At 55.0% G+C, this 20118-nt stretch overlaps 1 protein-coding gene across 2 annotated transcripts in view; it reads right to left on the bottom strand.

Annotated features, from left to right (window-relative positions):
- Positions 1 to 3124: 3124 nt before the first annotated feature.
- Tmem63c (transmembrane protein 63C) overlaps positions 3125 to 20118 on the bottom strand; it is a 67057-nt gene continuing 50063 nt past the window's right edge. For both annotated transcript variants that reach the window (XM_047535693.1, XM_047535685.1), the window contains exons 15-25: positions 19504 to 19626; positions 18955 to 19108; positions 17402 to 17508; positions 16283 to 16369; positions 15725 to 15790; positions 12786 to 12948; positions 12434 to 12539; positions 11865 to 12032; positions 10269 to 10378; positions 8971 to 9039; positions 3125 to 5938 (exon numbers count right to left, since the gene is read on the bottom strand). In XM_047535693.1, the coding sequence (XP_047391649.1) occupies positions 5738 to 5938; positions 8971 to 9039; positions 10269 to 10378; positions 11865 to 12032; positions 12434 to 12539; positions 12786 to 12948; positions 15725 to 15790; positions 16283 to 16369; positions 17402 to 17508; positions 18955 to 19108; positions 19504 to 19626 (1354 nt within the window). In that variant the 3' untranslated portion in view covers positions 3125 to 5737. The remainder of the gene's footprint in view (positions 5939 to 8970; positions 9040 to 10268; positions 10379 to 11864; positions 12033 to 12433; positions 12540 to 12785; positions 12949 to 15724; positions 15791 to 16282; positions 16370 to 17401; positions 17509 to 18954; positions 19109 to 19503; positions 19627 to 20118) is intronic.

Raw genomic sequence — 20118 nt, 5'->3', positions numbered from 1 at the left:
TGTCCGGTGTGGCCAGCCTGGGGACTCCCTCCGCGCTTCCCCAGCTCTCAGTCCTGGCCCCGTTCCCCTGCGGACTCTCTCTCTCTCATCCTGGGTTGGCCCAGCCCTCGGGCCTCCTGGCCTGTGCTTGCTCGCTTAGGGTCTCAGCCGGTGCCTTTCTCCACCACCAGCCAGGTCCTGATGACCCCGTTATCCCGCCACCTCCTCGACCTCCTCATGAGCACCTTCAATGCAACACGGCCAAATGGGACTCTTGTGTCCCCCATACCTCACTCCAACCTGCTCCATCCTGGCTGTCTCCGCCTCGTAAACCACTGCTTACCAGAGAACTGCGGTGCATCTTTCTTTCCCTCAGACTCCACGTCCCATCCATCCTTGAATCCTCGGTCCTTGTGGGGGACCAATCTCTGCCCCATCCTGGCCCATCCCCCACCCCCAGGTCCAGTGACCCCAACCCCCTGTGTGCAGAGCAGTCCCAGGGACAGCTCCCCACCCCACCCACGCTGGGCCTCCTCCTTAAGCTCTCACAGGCTTCATCCCTGTGGGGACAGAGGACGACAGAGGACGACAATCTCCAGGAGTTATTGTTTGCGAGATGAAAACTCTGGGCAATGACTTGGGATGAGTTGCACATTGTAAATGAACTTAACCCCCCTGAACCGCATGTTAAAAATGGCTAAGATGGTAAATATTGTATTTTACGATTTAAAAAAATTGAAAAACGTAAGAGGATCTGCCACTCCCCTACTTGGAATCTTCTAGTAGGTTCCTCCATCACTAATAAGACCTGGAACCCAGACCAAGGCTACAAAGCCTGCTGCGCTCTCAGGCTCACGTTGAGCTCCTTCCCTGGGCTTCGGCCACTCTGGCCGCCTCACTGCCCCCGGCCCTGTGTGCGGACCTCTACTCCTCCCATGGCTCATCCCCCTGGGTTTCATCCTGGATCCTCCAGGGCAAAACAGCCCCCGTCATCTCTGGCATTCCCCTGCCTTCAACCGCTTTGTTCTTTCCTCAAAGCGCTTATTCCTGCCTGACGGCCCGTGACATAATCTGTTCACTGCACTTGAACCTTCTGTCGCATAAAAATGGGCAGGTTGACATGAAAGCCACGTTGGCCTCTGAGTTTGGAGGGAAGAGGAGATTCTCCACACGGTTGCTGCAGGTGACAAGGTAGTCAGAGGGCCCCCGAGGCCTGGTGTGTCCCTCTGTGGCCCAAACATAGTCACTGCTCACTGTGACAGAAGTCATGCCCAGGGTGGTGAGACGCTGAGCTTCCTTACCTCTCCCTGCACACAACAGTTGGCTGAGAAACGTCTGTGGAAACAGAGGTGACAGGGCACCACCCCAGGAATTTGGGTTTATTCAGGGATGGGGTCTGGGCATCGGGTTGAGGAATCTCTCAGGAGACTTGCACTTGCCGCTGGGCTGAAGGCGCCCAGTCACTGAAGCCTGCTGGTTGTCAAGGCTGAGGGACCATCCAGTTCTCAGCACACGGCCCTGTTGGGCAAACCCGGGGGCTTGTCTTTCTGTGAACCAGCTCCCCAGCCCATGCCTCGGGGCCTTCCAGAGAGCACACCTGCAGCTGACCCAGCCTGGGGGCTCCTCAGGACAGACCTGCTACCTCCAGTGCCACGGTTGCCCTGGGGCGGTTGCCCCAGGGGTCACCTGGCAGCTGAACCCAGAGATGGCCCAGGGCCTGCCATCTGGGGACCATGGAGGCTGCTGGCCTCTGGGAGCAGACCCTGAGGGGCAGCTGTTTGAAGGAGTGTGTCGGCCCCGGAAGGAGGTCCCTTTCCTGCAGCAGCCATGGACCCGAGCCCAGGCAGGAGTCTGTGCCGCTGTCCCTTTCGTTCAGCAGCCCTGGTGCATTTCGTCTGGCTTGACTTGAATAGTTTTCAGGGAGGGGGACTAGAAGGAGGGTCCCTAGCTCCAAACCCACTGCCGTCCATCACTGATGGACCCTGAGAGGAAGGAAGTGGCACAGTGAGGGCAGTGGTGGTGGACAGTCCTTGGGCCACCACCCATAGACCCATCCTCTGTCCCCACAGGAGCCGAGGGAAGGAAACCTCCCGCACCCTGGGCAGGAGGGGTCTGCTCTCTTCAGAACTGGGGCAGAGCATGGCCTTTCCTTTTTCTCTTTGCAGTACTGGAACTGAAGCCAGGGCACAGCACTACTCAGTTACAGACTCAGACCTTTTAAAATTTTTTTGTAAAGCCGAGCGCAGTGGCACAGGCCCATAATCCCAGCAGCTCAGGAGGCTGAGGGAGGAGGATTCCAAGTTCAAAGCCAGCTTTAGCAACTTATCAAGGCCCTGAGCAACTTAGATTGTCTTGAAAAAAAAATTACAAGATGAAACACTATTGTACTGCACCGGGTCTAAGTTGCCCAGTCTGCCCTTGAACCTGCGATCCTCCTGCCTCTGCCTCCCGAGCAGCTGGGGTCGCAGGCGTGCACCACCGTGCCTGGCCTCCTGCCCTGACTTTAACCGCCCAGGGTCATCGGCTGGATGAAGGAAAGGCCAGAATCAAAGTCTCCCACCCAGAGACATTTTCCCTGGTAGGGACCGGTTTTCTCCTCCTTACCAAAGGTGTGATGGCCGTTGCGTTTCTCGTCCTGTCCTGACCCAGCTTGTCCCCCACACCTCCCTGCTCTCCCTGACCCCCTCGTCCCCCATTAGACGTAGACCTGGGTGCTGACTGTCACTCTTCATGGGGACTCCACCTGAAGTCTAGTCCACCCCTGGCAGAGGCCAGCTGTCCCCACACAGAGCCCGGCACTTGTCCAGGCTTCCGTTGCTCTGGGGAGGCTGCCCTTGGGTCTCCTGGATGACTCCAGGGCCAGCGTCTGCTCATCTCTGCACTTTCCCGCCCCTCCAGCAGACCAGGCGGCCCTTGCCGGGCCTTCCTCTGGTGTCGGAGCCCTGGCTCTGAGGATGGCCTCAGCGGGGAGAGGCTCGCAGGAGGGACAGGTCTGACCCCAGGGGCAGAAGTCATGCATGAGGTGTAGTGCCAGGCCCGAGGCCTTGGGAGGACACCCCGAGGAGCTCCGGTTCCTTGCAGGTGGAGGGGGGCCCTGCTGGGCTGACCCGGATGCAGAGGCGCAGGCCAGCAGAGGTTGGGAGGACTTATTTATTCAAGGCACAGTCATAGCATTGATAACAAGAAGGTTCAGCATTCTGGCACATTCCTTTAGTGGTGGTGGCCAAGGTTAGTCCACGACCCCTCCAGGGCCCCCGAGGACGCAATGCTGCTGATAGGCACTTTGCTTCCAGAGGCAGCTGAGGGACAGGCAGGCAGGGCTGGGGCCACTCAAGGCCTGGGGAGGCCCCTCTGGGAGGCTCTAGGCCACACCAGGTCCCCCAAGAGGCAGCTCCCTCCAGAAAGGATTATGTGGATGGATTTGGGGTGGGGCAGGGCAGGATGTCAGTAGACAAGCCAAGACAGGTGTCGACTGAGAGGGGAGGAGGGGGTTTCCCAGGGAGGACCTGGATGTGGTGTGCATGTGAGGAGCTGAAGGACCCCCAACCCCCAGTGACCGTGGGAGGTTGAGGTCCAGCGTGCTCAGCAGGACCTTGTCCATTGCCCTGGGTCTCCAGGAAGAGCAGAAAAGCAAATAGAGTCGGGCACTTCCTCAACAGTCACACCAGGTTGCACTTGACCCGGGTTTAGATGGGCGTCCCCAGCCATCCTGCCATGTTGTCTGCAGGACCCTTTCCATGTGACGCTTCCATGGCCTTCAGGGGAGTGGGGGACGAGGGGAGGCCCAGTGGCAGGACCAGCAGCAACGGTCCAGCAGGGCTGCAGGGAGGGACCAGCAGCAGGTATAGTCGAGACTAGTGCCCAGGGAAGGACAGGCCCAAGCCAGCCTCTGGCAGCACCCCATACTCTCCACGTATCAAAGAGCCACTACAGGGTCAGGCGGGGCCTGGTGCTGGTCATTTCTCACTGTGGGCAGAGCTCCCTTCTGGGTTTGACCACTCTGCTACAGAAGGGTCCTTTCCTCTCCTTGGTTGGTGACATCCCTGTGGGACCTGGGTGCTTAGGGCCAGGATGGGTAGACTTTTTCCTTTATCCAAGCTGGAGAAGGGATGGAAGATAACTTCCTCCCCAGCTGACCCAAGCTCTCTGGAAAGATCCTCCAGGCCAGTGTCAGGGCTGAGCCCTGGGTCACAGCACTGTCTGCCCTTGAGAGGCTGCTTCTCACCTGGGGCGAAGCTTGAAGCTGGGGCTGGGATGTGGGCAGAGTTAGGCGAGGAACGGGCCTGTGTGATCTGCACTCAGGGAGCCATGAGCCCGGGACAGTGGGGACCCTGAGGTGGGGTGAGCCTGGGTCACTTGCAGCAGATCAGCAGCAGGGAGGGAGCCAGACTCTGGAGGAGGGGGCTCAAGAGGCTCACAGACCCCATGCAGCTCAACTTGTGGGGTTCACTAGGCCCCGGAGGCCCTTCTCCATGTCCACCCTGGCTGAGCTGCATGGTGGTCCTGACAGCAGCCTGTCCCAAGAGGCAGAGGCCTGTACTCCCTGCCCCGCCACCCCGGGTGGTGGCAGAGGTGCTGAGGGTCACCATCTCTGTTCAGGATTCAGCCCTCCAACCCTCACGGGGAGGCAGCTCTGGGAGGTCATCCATACCCCACCAGAAAGGGCTCCTCCATGGGGGACTCGCCTCTCCCCTAACCCCATCCCCGTTGGAGTGACGTCACTGTTAGAAGCTTTTGCAGTGTCTGAGCCAGGGCCACACTGGAGGCCACTTGGGCAGTCTTCAGTGCAGGGCAGCCCCAAAGGGGAGAAAGGATCCTACTTGGAGGGCAGGGGATGGCCAGTGCCTTCATTTTGAAGCCTTTAGTTGTCGCCCATCTTGGCCAGGCTGGGGACCCAGCACTCAAGATGGATGAGAGGCAGGGGAAGCACTTAGTGGCCATCTCTTTGGCTTTGGGGAATCTTCTTATTTAGCCCCAGGGCTTGGGGAGGTGTAACCGTTTTCCCACTGCCCCACGTTCTGGGGAAAGGACTCCCCTCTATGAGTTCTGTTTCTGCCCCGCCCCACCTTATAGCAACCAGCAAGAAGCAGCCATGGTTTCCTTCACCAGGACGCACACAGGTCTGGTTTAATGAGCCTGGGGAACCTTGTCCCAGCTACCCTTGCAGAATTAGAAAGAAGGGCCTCCTCCCTGCTGCTCCTGGGACATCTCACAAAGGGCAGAGGAACAGGAAGGGCTCAGTCACCTCTTCTCAGTCTGTGGTCCCAGCTGTCCCCTCCTTTACAGATCCCCTGCGGGGAAACCTGTGCTGAGATGCCCCAGAGTCCTGGTGACGCCCAGTGCACATACCTTTGCCTCTTTGGGGGGTGGAGCAGCAGGAGCTCCCTGAAGGGCAGCTGGAGCAGGGGCGAGGGAGACCCCGGAGAGCCTTGGTGGCGTCTTCCTGCCTCCTCCCTTATACACACCTTCTCCACCTTGACCCCAGGAAGGTACCCACCACGCAGTCTGTGTCCTGGGCTTCAGCCATCTCTCCCAAGACTTGGCATTTGCCTTCTCCATCCCATCCCGGGATCCCTTGGCACTTCCCAGAACCTCCTGTTCTGGGTGGTCAGCAGGTCAGGGTCTCCATGTGGCCAAGGCCGGGCAGCAGATGTCTCCATCCAGAGCTTCCCAAAGTCTGTGGGAGGGAGCGGGGAGGCCGGGCTGCCCTCCTGCCTCCCCCTGCCAGTTCTCCCCTGGCCCCTGACTGGAGTCCTGATCAGTGGTACTGGCTCTGGCCCTCCAGCTCCAGCCCTTCCTGAAACTGGGCAGAGTCCAGCTCCCTTGCAAAGCCCCTCAAACCGCTCTCGTCTTCTCCCTCTTCTGGCTGGCTGTTCATGGTGCCATAGGTGTGCCGGGCTGGGGAGGAGGCTGGGGTCAGGCTCAGTTCCGGCTCTTGAAGCACGGTGGCCACGTAGAGCTGCTCGGGACAGAGAGGGGAGATGGGGGCAAGGTCACATGGGAGCGAGGACTGGGGCACACCCTCTTCCCTCACACTCCACCCGGTCACCTCTGCTCCTCAAGCCACAAACCCTTCCTTCCTCCCTGGCAGCCTGTTTCCTGCCCACCCCTCCCACCCACGAGCACCCGTGATCCCCTGGGGCCGGTTCAGAGGCACACGTCCTAACTCCCAGCCTAAGTTCTTTCTAAACGTGCTCCATTCATCCTTGGTTCCCAGTCAGGCTGAACACAGGGAGACGAGGGGCTCCCCTGAGCTGGGATCTGGAGGATCTGGAGCTAGCGCACTTTCAAAGACAACACCACGGGCCTTCCAGAACTCCCAGGGGTGTGTGGGGGGGCTGGCCTGTGAATTGGAATCTGAAACAGACAGCCCTCCGAGACCTGGGTCGAGGGACCTGTCAAACCCAGCAACTGCCCCAGGAATGCTGGAGAGGGCTGCAGATTAGAAAAAGCAGTAAGTACCAGGGAAAAATCAACATGTCACCCTTAATTTGAAAATAGGTAATTATAGGTCAGAGTTAAGCCTTTCCTTGGGAGTTTATTTCAATGACACCAAATCCAAATAGCCTCAGCTGATAAGGGAACTATTTTCCTACAAAAGAATAAATATTTGCGTGGTGGTGGTGGTGGGGAGTCCTGCCAGCATGTTTGATGGGAATAAAGGGGATGTTCCTGGGGTGAGGCACAGCACCCCCCAGCATGCATTCTAGTCCCCATGTTGAACTTGAGCCTATCGAGCCCGGGATGGAACTTCTAGTTTCCAGGGAATGTAGGAGGTAGTGGAACCTGCCACATGGGGACGTGAAGACACAACCAGAAAATCCAAAAGGTGGGATGCTCAGGGCTACTGACTTGGTGTCTCTAAGTCCTGAAAAGGGACCGTCCTAAAATAAAAGGGACAAAACAACAAGGGGCACAGGTGTCAGATTAATCGAGCACAGGTGCTGGATTGAGTCTTGGTTTGGACAAGTTGTAAAAGAAATTTCTGGAATTATTAGGGCAATTTGAATATGGATTGGGTATTTGAAGAGATAAAAATATATATACGTGGCCAGACAGTATTTGTTAACTAAAATGCAGGTTATAAGGCCACACGTAGAGTATCATGTAATTTTAGCAAAAACTATATAAACAGTTACATATCTATGAGTACAATTTTCTAGAAGAGATACAAACGCATATATAAATATTAGGAAGCATATACACCACGGGTATCAGTGATCATCTCTGGTGAGAGAGATATGAACTTTTTATTTACTTATTCTTGCTTATCTGTTTTTATCCCATAATTATCTATAATAGTGTCATAATGAAAGATTAAAAAATTCTAAGCCAGGAGCAGTGGCGAGCGCCTGTATTCCCAGCTATTCAGGAAGCTGAGGCAGGAGGTTGCTTGAACCTGGAGTCGAAGGCCAGTCTGGGCAACAAAGCGAAACCCTGTCTCAAAAAATAAATAAGTAAGTAAATAACAAAGTCTAGTAATTTTTTTGTAGTACTGGGCACTGAACCCAGAGCCTTGCACCACTCTGCCACTGAGCTACCTCTCCAGTCCACTAGTGAATTTTTTTTTTTTTTTTAAACCACAGGTTTTTACAGTCTTACTGAACTGGTTCAAACTTTGTTCTGCCACTTCCTTGGTTTATGCTCTGTGCTCTAAATTAATTGGCCTGTTGGGGATTGGGGTGTAGCTCAGTGGTAGAACCCTTGCCTAGCAGGTAGGAGGCCCTGGCACCCCCAATACTTTTTACTTTTTGAGTTTCCCTTTGGGAATAAAACCCCCTATTTTATGGCTTTATCAAAAAATCAAGATAGAAAACGGCCACAGGTTCCTAAGATTTTGATAACTCTGCCAACAGAATGAGCGTATTCCTATTTGAAGGGCCCCCGGGGAGAGGGACTTCCTTGCTCTGAAGTCTTGCTCTCCTCCCTGTCAGAGGCAGTTCGTCCCTGTCAGTAGGGTTTCCTTCCAAGTGAGGCGAACCTGGAGTTCTGGCAGCTCTGTGTGCACGTGGGTGGGCGTGTCACCTCTGCTGTCTGTCTCTGTCTCTGCCCTTTGCCCAGCCTTGCTGACCACTAGAGAAAGCCTGGTCTCCCACAGGCCCTGCCCGCTGGCTCACGCCTCCTGTCCACTATGCAGAGCGCTGCCTTCCACTTCCCTACGCACTCCAGATTCTCTCTTCCGGCCTCGGCACAGGCTGTTCCTCTTCCTCCAACGCGCTTCTCGAACCCTGTTTCACCCGGCAACCCTCCTTCCACTCCTGGAGTGACAGGAGCTGTCCCCTTCTCTGGGGAGCTTTCCCAAGTGCCCCGGCCAGCAGGCACCCTTCTTCGGTGCTCCTCCAAGGTGCCTAGCACCTGGGCATGGACAGCCTGGTACCCAGGCTCAGCACACACCTCGGTGGCTCTGCACGCGCACTGGTGCAGGGGTGCGGGTCAGTGCTCTTGCTGTGCAGGCCCAGCCACGTGGCATGGCAGCTCACACCCGGCCCCCTGGCGCCTGACTCTGAGTCTGCCTCGGCTCCTCACGGGCTCACTCATCTGGTGCTGTTCCTGCCTTACCATTTGGTGCATCCGCCAATAGCTCCCTGCAGCTCTGTCTGCGCCGCTCTGCCTGGCACCTGTGCCCTGGAGGCAGCCTTGGGTCCTGAGGCTGAGCCCCAGCATGCCCCTCTACACGAATGAGGTCTCTGAGATCGGGATCCCCCTGACCCGGTACATCCTCTCTGGCTGCCTCCTCTCTGGGTGCCTTCTAGAGACTGTCGAGTAACTGATGGATCTTCTCATCTCCCGGCTCTTCAGCCAGGGCCACGGCAGCATTTGGACCTGGGCCGAGTCCTGCTGCGTCAGAGGAGGGAACCCAGGGGCCCCGGCTCCTCCTCCCCAATACCCAGGACGGGCACTAATGCTGGTGCCCCCCCACATTGCTGGAGTAGGCCACCCCTGTAGGCACCGCCCTCCTGACCTGTCCCCAGGGCGAAGGTGGAGACTCACAAGGGACGTGGGTGTGGAGGACGTGCTGCTTGGCTCCATGTCAAACACTGTCTCCGTCTCCTCCTGGGGCTGCAGCAGGGAGAGGGAGGTGGGTTGGGGGCTGCTCTTTGCCCCCGTTCCCTCACAATCAGAGGGCCTGGCCCCGCGCCTGGGCCTCTCGCCTGCCACACAGCACTTAATCACCTGTCTTCCCAGAACTTCAGCCCAGAGGGAAGGGCAGAAGCCCAAGGGGACGGGGAGAGGGCGAGGATGCTGGGAGTCCCTTCTGGAATGTTCTCTTCCCAGGATCATAAAGGGGGAAGCAAGCTGGGTTGAAATTGGGGTTCAATGATGGAACCCCAGTTAGGGGTTAGCGTGTCCCTCTACTGGGTTTGGAAGGAGTCCTAAACTCATCCAGTCCAGGTTCCCTGCCACCCTCCCTCTCTAGAGTGACATCCGGGCAACCAGATCCCGTGACACTGTTGTATTAGAGATGGCAGGGGTGTCGTCATTCACTCTGGCCCTCCTCTAGTGTGGCACTCTGGCCAGCGATGGGGCAGGAGGGCCAGGCATGAGGGCAGTAGGTGCCTGTGTAGAGAGCCTCAGACACAGACACCAGAAGCAAAAGGGAAGCTCGCTCTGCCAGCTCAGCAGGTGTCAGCCGGTACAACCACCTTTCTTTCCTTTACATCACATTCATTTGAAAAGGAAACAGTTCACTGTTATAAACAAAACCAGGCGCCATAGCAGAAAGCTAACTGGAAAAATAAATACGTGACATAAAAGTAGAAGGTTATGTTTTGGGCCGCTGGAAATCATTCCAGTTCCCTGGGCAGAATCCGCTTTGGGAAATGCTGATACAGACGGAGTTGCTGCCATGGCCCTGGGAGGACATGGGTGGGCTCCCTTTTCCTACGTGGCCTAATGATTAGGTTGGGCTGCCCTGCCAGAGAGCCAGAGCCTCCAGCTCCTGACCTGGGGTTCTCCAAGGTGAGATGACCTCTGTCCGCCGCCCCCACCCTCACCTGCCTCTCAGCCCTTGGAATGGCGCTCAGGCCCGGTGGCGGCACTGGACTCACGTGGTAGGAGGGGCAGGCCAGCAGCCTGCTGTTGGAGGAGGTGCCAGCAAAGGAGAGGGCAGAGGCTTCTGGAGGGGGCCGGCCTGAGCTAGGGCAGGGTGAGCATGCGCATACCCAGCCCAAGAGAAGGGCCAGACACTCCTGCTACGGGGTGCTTGGGGGCTGGGCCGGGAGGGCGTCCCGGAGCTTGTCCGCAGGGGCAGGGAGAACCCGTGCAGGAAGGGCAGGCTAGCAACTCACCTCATAGTCACTGACTGTCCGAAACTTCCCCAGAAAAATGCCAAAAAAGGCGATTACCATGGAAACGATAAGGGTGGTCAGGGAAAAGAAGGTGATGTTGTGGAGGGAACCTGCCAAGAAGAAAAGGCAGTGACCGTGGCGCAGAGGATCTGTGGGTGGACGGCTACCGTTGAGATGGTTGGCAGGTAGCTGGGAACCATCTCAGTACCTCCCAAGGGGCTTTGAGCTAAGGGCAGAGACCCTGAGAAGAACGGAGATCAATGAGTTCTGATGACATCATCCCTCTGTTTTCCTTGGCCCGTTCAGAATTTGGTATCTTGTGAATTCCATGAAAAAAAAAAGTTTTGATTCTGTAATCCCAGCAGCTCAAGGGACTGAGACAGGAGGATTGCAAGTTCAAAGCCAGCCTCAGCAACATAGCAAGACCCTATCTGTAAATGAAATATAAAAAAGGGCTGAGGATATGGCTCAGAGATTAAGCAACCCTAGGTTCAATCCCCAGTATCAAAAAAAAATTTTTTTGATTAAGTATCCACATTAGCCCATTAAACATGTCCTCCTTGAATTCTTCTTGACCAGTCAGTTACCTCTCTTACCATGGTCCCTGGGTATCTGTGAGTTGCCATTTCTGTCACTACCCCCAAACACAGTCTCTGACCTCTACCTTTCCATGCAAGCCCAGACTGAGCATGCTAAGTCTGAGCATGACCTGTGCTAAGGGCACTGAAAAGCAATCTAGAATTCAAAAGTCATCTATATTCTACATGGGAATATTTGGTTCCTTTTGAATAGCAGCAGTTTTCTAACTAGGTAAGTATGGAAAGTGGTCCTTCACAGTCCAAGGTGACTGCTTAATGGTGCTTACCACAGTGGTTGTGCAAGAATACAAAATGATAAACAACCTCCACATCCAAAAATGGAGAGCTGATGGCCAGTTGCCCCTGAGGCAGCCGTTGAAAGGCAGGTGTTCACACAGGAAAGACCCAGAACATAAGGTTCAGGGGGAAGCTCAGGATTCAGGACTGAAGGGTGTAACACGGATGGTCATGATTTTGTGAATTAACAGTAGCCCAACGTGCTCCCTCTTGTTGCTCTCCCTCCCCGGCTGAAGGAGGGCAGTGGGCTGGTGGCTGCCTAGTGGCACAGGTGACTCGAAGGGGAGGAAAGCCTGGGGAGGTCCAGTCTGTGGTCTGCGGTCACTTCCATGAAGGTGTCTCTGGCTGCCCTGTGTGATGACAGAGTCGGGGACAAGCTGGCTGCCAGGATCTGACTACTCTTCTGGATTTTTGGCAGACCCATAGAACCTGGCACCTTAGAGGATCCCAGAAGAAATGTCGTGGGAATTGAGTCCCCAGGAGCTACTCTTCTACCTCCTCTCAGCCTGGATTTGGAATGAAGGCATGTGACGTTTCTCACCCAAACCCAAATCCATACCAATGGATTCTCTCCCAAGACCCTGTAGGCTCAGAGAACTCGCTGACCTTGGTAACTCCTTGCTCCCCCTGAGCTTTTCTCCTCTAACAGAGCTGATGTCGAGGGACCCACAGAGGAGTGGGGCCAGCAGAGGTGGGATCACCTCGCAGCCTTGGCACCCACCTACTCGCAGGATGGAGAAGAAGAGCATCCAGAACAGACCCAAGAGCGGTGCGAAGATGGCCTGGTAGACGGCGGCCATGTGGATCTGCTCGTTGAGCTTGGTGGGTGCGAAGGAGTAGTACATGTTGTACCGGTCCGTGAGGTGCTTCATGCACAGGTAGAGAAGCCCTGGGGAGGGTGAAAGATGGGGAGCCATTCAGCGGCTACTTTGATGGTCAAGACCTGAGCCCCCCAAGGTCTCTGCAGGTCTGAGAAGCCAGATTCTGAGCTGTCAGAGCAACAAGAGCCAATCATGCGAGCCCGAGAGACTGACCTCCAGGCCCACAGCTTCCTCTGAGCCCCAGACCCCATCCTACCAGCTTGACAAAGTCACCCAGTCCAGCATTCACTCAGTAAACGCCCTGCCAGCCAAGCAGCCAGCTGGCCTCAGCCCCGCCTGGCCCTGCCCCTGCTGCCTCCCCACCACCGGCTGTCCCAGGTCTCCTCGTGCTCCAGGAGGTAGCCTGATGTGGGCTCTTCCTCCCAGCCTGAGGGCATGCAGTCCTGGGTGGGCTTCAAAGCCGACTCACCAAAAGGCACGATGATAGGGCAAGTGATGCTGTACGCCATCACCACGCTGAAGACGTTCAGCATCCACGCGTACTCCCGCCCGTACTGGAAATCTATGGCCTGGTTCTAGGGCAGAAGGCAGGGGTCACCTGGAGGTTGCCTGGACCCCTGGCTCGACTGCTTCTCTGGCTTCTCCTGAGAGCTGGCTGGCAGCTCAGTGCACCCCCTTCCAACCCTGGAGGCCAAGCCACCTGTCCACACGAGGCCTCCACCTTGGGTCCCTCGGTGCTCCTGGCAGCTCCCCCCCTTCCCCGTCCTGGTCCCCCCCCAAGAGAAACTAAGGGCTGTGCTCCGGGAAGGGCTGGGCCTCACCTTCCTGATGTGGGCTCTCTCTGGCTCCGATCTGGAAAAGAAGAGGCGAGTGCTGTACATGAAGAGGGACCCCAGGCGCAGCAGCTCCATGCCTGTGCCGAGCAGAGCCGCTGTGATCACGTAGTTGACGAAGAAGGCGCCATTGTCTGGCAGGAACACACACCTGGGCAGCGGGGGAGAGCGGAAGACAGTGACAAGCCAGGGGATAGGGGAGGGAGGAGGAGAGAGGACACAGCCGAGGGCGTGGGCGTGCAGACAAGGAGGCTGAAGTTTCAGGTCATGTGCTGCAAAACCACATTTTGACCAGCGATGGCCTGTGCGCCACGGAGGCCCCGCAGGTCACAGCCCCTAATGAGGTCGTAGCCTCCGAGGTTCACGTGGGTGTGTGAGGACTCAGTTCACGGGCGTGCTGCACCGCTGGAGAGTGGAGCTGGGCCCACAGCCTCGGAATGCTGGGAGAGATCGCAGCTTTCTTTTCATTGATCTCTCACTGAAATTTAGCATTTCCTTCCGTTAAGGATGGGGGCCACGAACCGCAGGAAGGTCGGCCACCGAGTGGCTCCGTCTCCAGCTGAAATGGCGTCACCGTCACCACTGACCTTTGACAACGTCATGGGCACTCATCACCATTTCAACATGATGATTGAGACACGCTGCTAAGTTACCCGTGGTCACGATTCTCCTGGTCGCAGGGTGCCCTTGAGGGAGCTGGCCAACTTCAGCTGGAGCCGCCCCAGCAGCCCACCTTCCCTGAGTGGGTGTCTTTAATGTGCAGAATGCATGACCACAAAGAAAACCTGTCACGCTGAAATACAGCCCTCAGGGTGTTTTAAAATGCGGAGGTCCAAGCATCTCAGTGACTTCCCAGGGTCCCTGTCCGCACGACGATGTTAACTTCCTTGGAAAGAGGGTGAGCCCCCAAGACCCGCTGTAGCACTCCCTGAGAATCCGCTCTTTCTGGATGGCATTCGGCTGAGTCCTGCTCACAAGCCTCTTTCTCATACTGAAGCTGTTTGAGGAAATTGGCCTGATCGAAGATGATCCCATTTAGCTGGGGGGGAACCTCATTATGACAACAGTTGAACTTGGCGAGCTCTGGCCTCGCCTAGGAGAGCTTGCTATGGAAGCTTGATGCCGTCTGCAATGTATCTTTGAAAACTGGGATTCTCAACTCTTGTAACCAAAAACAAAACAAAACAAAACAAAAAAAATTGGCTGGAGGGTCAGCATGGTCTGCAGATTGTCTTATGAAAGACCCCTTCAATCTAATGTTCTTATTCCAATAATATCAACTTTCACACAGATGACTTTAAAAAACAATAACGTGTAACTTTTACTTGTCTGTATTTACAATGCATTATCTTGTAATGGATGTGTTAATAAAGACCGTGTCACAAATTTGATTTCTAAAATGATTTTTTTTTTCAGGAATGGTAGCTTTTATTTTAAAATTTAATTTGTTCTTTTTAGTTATACGTGACAGTAGCATCTATTTCAATATATTTATACAATCATGGAATATGTCTTACTCTAATGAGGAGCCCAGGCGTGGGATGTGCATGATATTGAGATTCTCTGTGGTGTATTCATGTACATTACAGAGGAAGTTACGTCAGATTCACTACACGGTCTTTCCTAGTCCTATCCCGTCTCCCTTCCCTTCATTCCCCTTTGTTTAATCCACTGAACTTCTATTCCTTCTCCCACCTTGTTGTGGGTTAGCATCTACATGTCAGAGAGAACATTTGACCTTTGGTTTTTTGGGGGATTGGCTTATTTTGCTTAGCATGATATTCTCCAGTTCCATCCATTTACCTGCAAATGCCATAATTTCATTCTTAAGACTGAGTAATATTCCATTGTGTATATATACCATAATTTCTTTATCCATTCATCTGTTGATGGGCATCTAGGTTGGTTCCATAGCTTAGCTATTGTGAATTGAGCTGTTATAAACATTGATGTAGCTGTGTCACTGTAGTGTGCTGATTTTAACTCTTCTGGGCGTATACCGAGGAGTGGGATAACTGGCTCATATGGTGGTTCCATTCCTAGTTTTGTGAGGAATTTCCACACTGCTTTCCAGAGTAGTTGCACTAATTTGCCATCCAACTAACAAGGTATGAGTGTACATTTTCCCCACATCCTTGCCATCATTTATTGTTACTTTTATTCTTGATAATTGCCATTTTGGTTGGGGCGAGGTGATGATTTTTAAAATATTTTGATAATCATATTTCTTTTTTCTTTCTCTTTTCTTTCCTCTTTTCTTTTCTTTCTTTTTGTACCAGGGATTGAACCCAGGGGCACTGAACGATTGAGCCACATTCCCAGTCCTTTTTATTTTTTATTTTGAGACAGGTCTAAGTTGCTTAAGGCCTTATAAGTTGCTCAGGCTGGCCTTGAACTTGTGATCCTCCTTGCCTCAGCCTCTTGAGTTGCTGGGATTACAGGTGTGTGCCACTGTGCCCAGCTTGGTAATTGTATTTCATTATAACTGGTTTTCTTTGCAATCCCTGTACTTTGCACACTTAGAGACATCATTCAGAGCACATGTGAAACTGGAGAAATCTGAACAGGTTCTGGGCATTGTACCAATGTCACCCTCCTGTTTTTATATTGTACTATTGTCATGCAAAATGCTACCATTAGGGAAAAGTGGATGAAGGGCACATGGGACCCCACCCTGTACATCTGGCAGGGGCAACTTCCTATATATCTACAATGATTACCAAAACATCCTTCCAAGAAGGGATTCCTGGATGCTCCAGATTGCCAAAGGGGTCCCCAGCCCCGGAAAGTTCCAAGGCTGCCCAGTGAGAGTTCAGGTGCATCTCTGAACAGCCCTGAGCTATGCAGGTATTGGATTCGGGGACGAGTGTGCACACCCACCTGGTGTGGACACACAGAAGCCCTGAGGAAGGTGTGGGAGTACTCACTGGAACCGGATGGTCGCCTGCTCTAAATAGTAGATGTCGAAGAGCCAGCGGAAAAAGACGTCCAAACTAGAAGCAAGAAGAAGGCCAGCCCTTTAGTGACCAAGCCTGTGAGTGAAACCCAGGGCTCAACTCCCCTGTCGGGCTTCCTTCCTTCCATCTTCCCTTGGCCAATCTCCATAGACTTTTGCTTGACTCTAGCTGGCCAGTCATCTGCCCCTCGTCCTTCTGAACGCTGGGCTGCCTTCGCCCCTAACCCTTTGGCCTTCCCACCTCAAGTCCACCTCTGCCCACAAAGCTTTGCCAGTCATTTTTTCCCACAGCACTCTCCCTTTTCTGAAAGTCCACCACACGTTGGCTGTGTGCTTGCCCTTGGGCTGCCAGTCAGTTGGTAGGCACGCCTGGTCTGCCCAGCTCGGGCAGAGTTCATGGCTGACCGTTAGTTTGCATGCCTGGCTCAAGCTAGGATTTGCTGCAATGACAGGTGGGCCTAAAGTATCTGAAAGAGTAGGTTCAACTCTAGGGTGAGCCTGGCTGGAGAGGAGGGGTAGTCGGGAGTACCTGGTCAGTCCCATAGAAGGCAGGATGACCACCATGAACACCAGAAAGACGTAGCACTTGTGCACTATGATCAGATTCTGACTCGATCTAGAAGGAAACCAAGAGAGATGCTCACCAGTGCACGAGACATAAGAAGAACCAAAGGTCTAGTTACAGAGGAGAGCCACCAGTGTTGTCTGCCCTGGGCACAGAAAGGGGAAGGGGATACTTGCAAGAATTTTATTAATCAGTATAAACCTTGTTCTTGGCCAGAGGAAGGGCCAGTAAGGATTTCTGTTAGGGCAAACCTTCAGGCTTACTGCCTGATAAATGATCGGAACTTTTGGTGCAGGGAATAACTTTTTTTTTTTTTTTTTTTTTTTTTGGTTCCAGGGATTGAACCCAGGGGTGCTTAACCCACATCCCTAGTCTTTTTAAAACATTTTGTTTAGAGACAGGGTCTCCCTGAGTTGCTTAGGGCCCTGCTAAGTTGCTGAGGCTGGCTTTGAACTCGTGATCCTCCTGCCTCACCCTCCTGAGCCGCTGGGATTACTGGTGTGCACCACCAGGCCTGGTGGGAATCACTTCTGAGACCCATGTAGCTATTAAGCCAAAGCAGTGCCACTTGCTCAGGAAATGGCAAATACTCGTCCCCGACTAATTACTACCATGGGAGCATCAGGGCGAACAAGCGGGAAAACCTCCTGATTGTTCCGAATGTCCACAGGGTGTGGGCCGATGTCTCCAGGCAGATGGAGCCTCCGGGCTGCTGGGCCCCTCGGCTGCCTGCCTGGTGTTTGGCAGGCAGGGTTTTCATCCTGTGCTTTCTGCCTAAAATTCCTGGCATTGTCTAGCTCATGCCTACGGTTCCATCCCTCGTACGTGGCTGGGGGCTGAGGGAGCAGCCCAAGGAGGGCTTGGTTTTGGCCTCCCATCCCTTAGGTGGTGGCCTCAAGGCCAGAAGCCCAGACACAGCCCAGCACACCTGTCCATAGAGAAAACACCTGCTGGCTTCAGGGTGTTTCCGGTATGAAAACCATCCCATATCCACTAGAATTTTCTGGCACCAGGCTGGTAGGGACTAGGGAAGGGGGAGAGGCTGGAGTCAAGGGCCGGGCTGGGAGAGGCGGCCCTGCTCACCTGGTCCAGTGGGCCTCGAGGAAGGCAGAGAAGTAGACCATCAGAGGCATTATCACCGTGAAGGCCCAGAGCAGCAGGGAGGGGAAGAACTGGGTCACAATCGGGCTCTGTAGGGGCGGAGCAGCAGGGCAGGGGAGACATCAGTGCACCAAGCCCCTTCCCTTGCGGCCCCCCGGCCTCTCCCCTAGCCCTGCTCTCCACCTCCCGCTCAGTCCGAGAGCAGGCCTGCTTTCTATGACGCCGTGCAGTGGCCCAGCTTCCTCAGGGGCCTTCCTGGCAGGAGTTCTCCTGGCTGGGGGAGGCAGAGGCTGATACCCCAAGGCCAGGTGGAGTTCCCCTCAGGCATGGCCTGCAGTGCTGAGATCCCCGGAGAGGCAGCCTGAGCCTCCTCGAGCGAGTTACCAACTGCTGGCACATGTCTCACAGCTCAGAGAGACAACGCTGCCTAGGGACGGGCTTGAGTAGCCAGGGAAGCAGGGAGGGTGGGATAGGGAGAGCAGGGGGCACCCAGCATGCGTGCGGCCTGAGGCCTGCTGCGGAGTTGACAAAGTAAGCAAAAAAAGTGATGTGGCTTGACTGTGTGTGTGAGTGTGTGTGTGTGTGTGAGAGAGAGTGTGTGAGTGTGAGAGTGTGTGTGCGTGTGTGCGTGTGTGTGAGTGTATGAGCGTGTGTGTGAGCGTGTGTGTGTGTGTGTGTGTGCGTGTGTGTGTGAGTGTATGAGCGTGTGTGAGTGTGTGTGTGTGTGTGAGCGTGTGTGTGTGTGTGTGCATGTGAGTGTGTGTGTGAGAGAGTGTGTGCGTGTGAGTGTGACTGTGCGTGTGAGTGTGACTGTGTGTGTGAGTGTGTGAGTGTGTGTGTGAGTGTGTGTGTGTGTGAGTGTGTGCGTGTGTGTATGCGTGTGTGTTGCTGGAAACATGGAAGGGGATAAAATGGAAGGAACTGACTTCTAGCTCATTAAATCAGCATGGAGGCCACAGGACTGGGAATCAGGCCAGCGCTTCCTTGGAACTACCCTCCCAGATGGAGGCAGCCTCTAACTTCCGGGATGGCTCCTACCGAACTCCCAGCCTGGAAGGCAGGTATCTGGAGGTGAGGGAGGTGGAGACAGATCTGAAGGTCCCACTTGTCTCCTAGGGCTGTGTTGGGAGTTATCCTACTCTTTCTCATCCTCAGACCTATCGGGAACTTGGAGAAAGCTTGGGGAGAGCACAGCTGTTCGCACCTGCCATGCCCTCTGAACCCCCAAATGGCCTGGAGTGACGGACTGGAATGGAGGCCTCCAAGCCCACACTGACAGGACCGCCTGTCCCCAGGACCTGCCTCCACTCTCCGTTTCCTCTCCGGCCTCTACCTCTAAGAGGACTAACGACCCACATCGGTCTCCTTTGGAACACAGGAGACTCTGCCCCACCGCTGACGCCACTCCACCGCCACCGTGCTGGTGGCGTCCAGGCTCTGCAGCCCTGTCCCGGTGGGCCCACCATCCCATCCTCGCCTGAGTTCTTCCTTGATCTCCCTGGGGCCCCCAGGCCTGGCCTGAGCAGAGGAGGCACCTGCAGCTTCTCGATGGGGCGGGTGACGTTGTACATGTCGATGGTGTTGATGATGATGGCAGGCGTGGTGAGAAAGAAGAAGAGGAAGAAGAGGAAGGTGTTGATTGCGATGAAGCGGGCCCACCAACTGAAGCGGCGGATGGACAGGTGTTTCCTAGGGAGGGATGGAGCAGGGGGTGCGCTTAGGGCCCTGGGTCCGAGCCCTCGGGGAGAGCTCACCTGCTCTTCCCAGCACGCCAGCTGTGGCCCGGGCTGCCCTGGTCTAATTCAGCTCCTGGACACAGACCTGTGTGCCACGGGCCCCTTGGCTTTCCCCTTAGTCACACCACTTGTGAAGGTTGGGACATTTCCCCAGGGGTTGGGTGCCTGGGGGTGGGCCGAGGCTCGCGGTGCTCAGGAAGTACATGGCACAGCTTAGCCGGGGCTGTATTTGGACAGTGCTGGGCTGGTCCTGGTGGAGCCTCTGCTGGCCATAAGGTGGGGAGAGAGGCTCTGTCCTGGTGCCTTCTACAGTCTTGCTCAGAGGAGAGGGGGTCAGAGGAGGCTTACCAAATAATGTCTTTGGGGTGTGGGGCGTGAATGACCCTCCAGCGGTAGGATTTGACGGTGGTGGTCACTGAGGACTGCTGGGGGTGCATGCCACACTGGACGTACTTGTAATCTTCCAGGATGCTGCAGAGGTGGGAGAAGGGGAGGAGACAGAGGTCTGGGGATGGAGGCGGGCTTAGGAAGGCCACAGGCCAGGGTCTCAGGGTCACTGTGGCAGTCCTGCAGGTGGGCACTCCACTTCCTGGAGAAACTTGAAGCCGTGGCTATGTCTCCCAGGACTTAGAGTGGACAGCTTCTAAGGTGCAGGGTCCGAGGGTAGGGGCATGCCAGGGAGCCTCGACTGTCCAGGAAAGGGAGGGAGGGACAGTTCTCAGATCCTGCCTTCCCCTTAGCAGCAGCGACACACAGACCTGTTCTTCCTCTGAGGTTGATAGGAGGCTCTTAGAGTCAGCTTTATATTAATGATAACGACTACCAATTATTGAGTTCTTCCTGTGTGCCTGGCACTGTGCTCTCTGGTGACTCGCAATCTCACAGTTTCCTAAAGTGAGGTGCCTCAAGATAGATCCGAAAAGGGGCAGGTACTGCACTAGAGCCTCATCTTGGACCTTCTAA

Source organism: Sciurus carolinensis, chromosome 2 (genome assembly GCF_902686445.1).
Source record: "Sciurus carolinensis chromosome 2, mSciCar1.2, whole genome shotgun sequence".
Lineage (NCBI taxonomy): Eukaryota > Metazoa > Chordata > Mammalia > Rodentia > Sciuridae > Sciurus > Sciurus carolinensis.
This window is presented reverse-complemented; position numbering and strand designations above follow the sequence as displayed.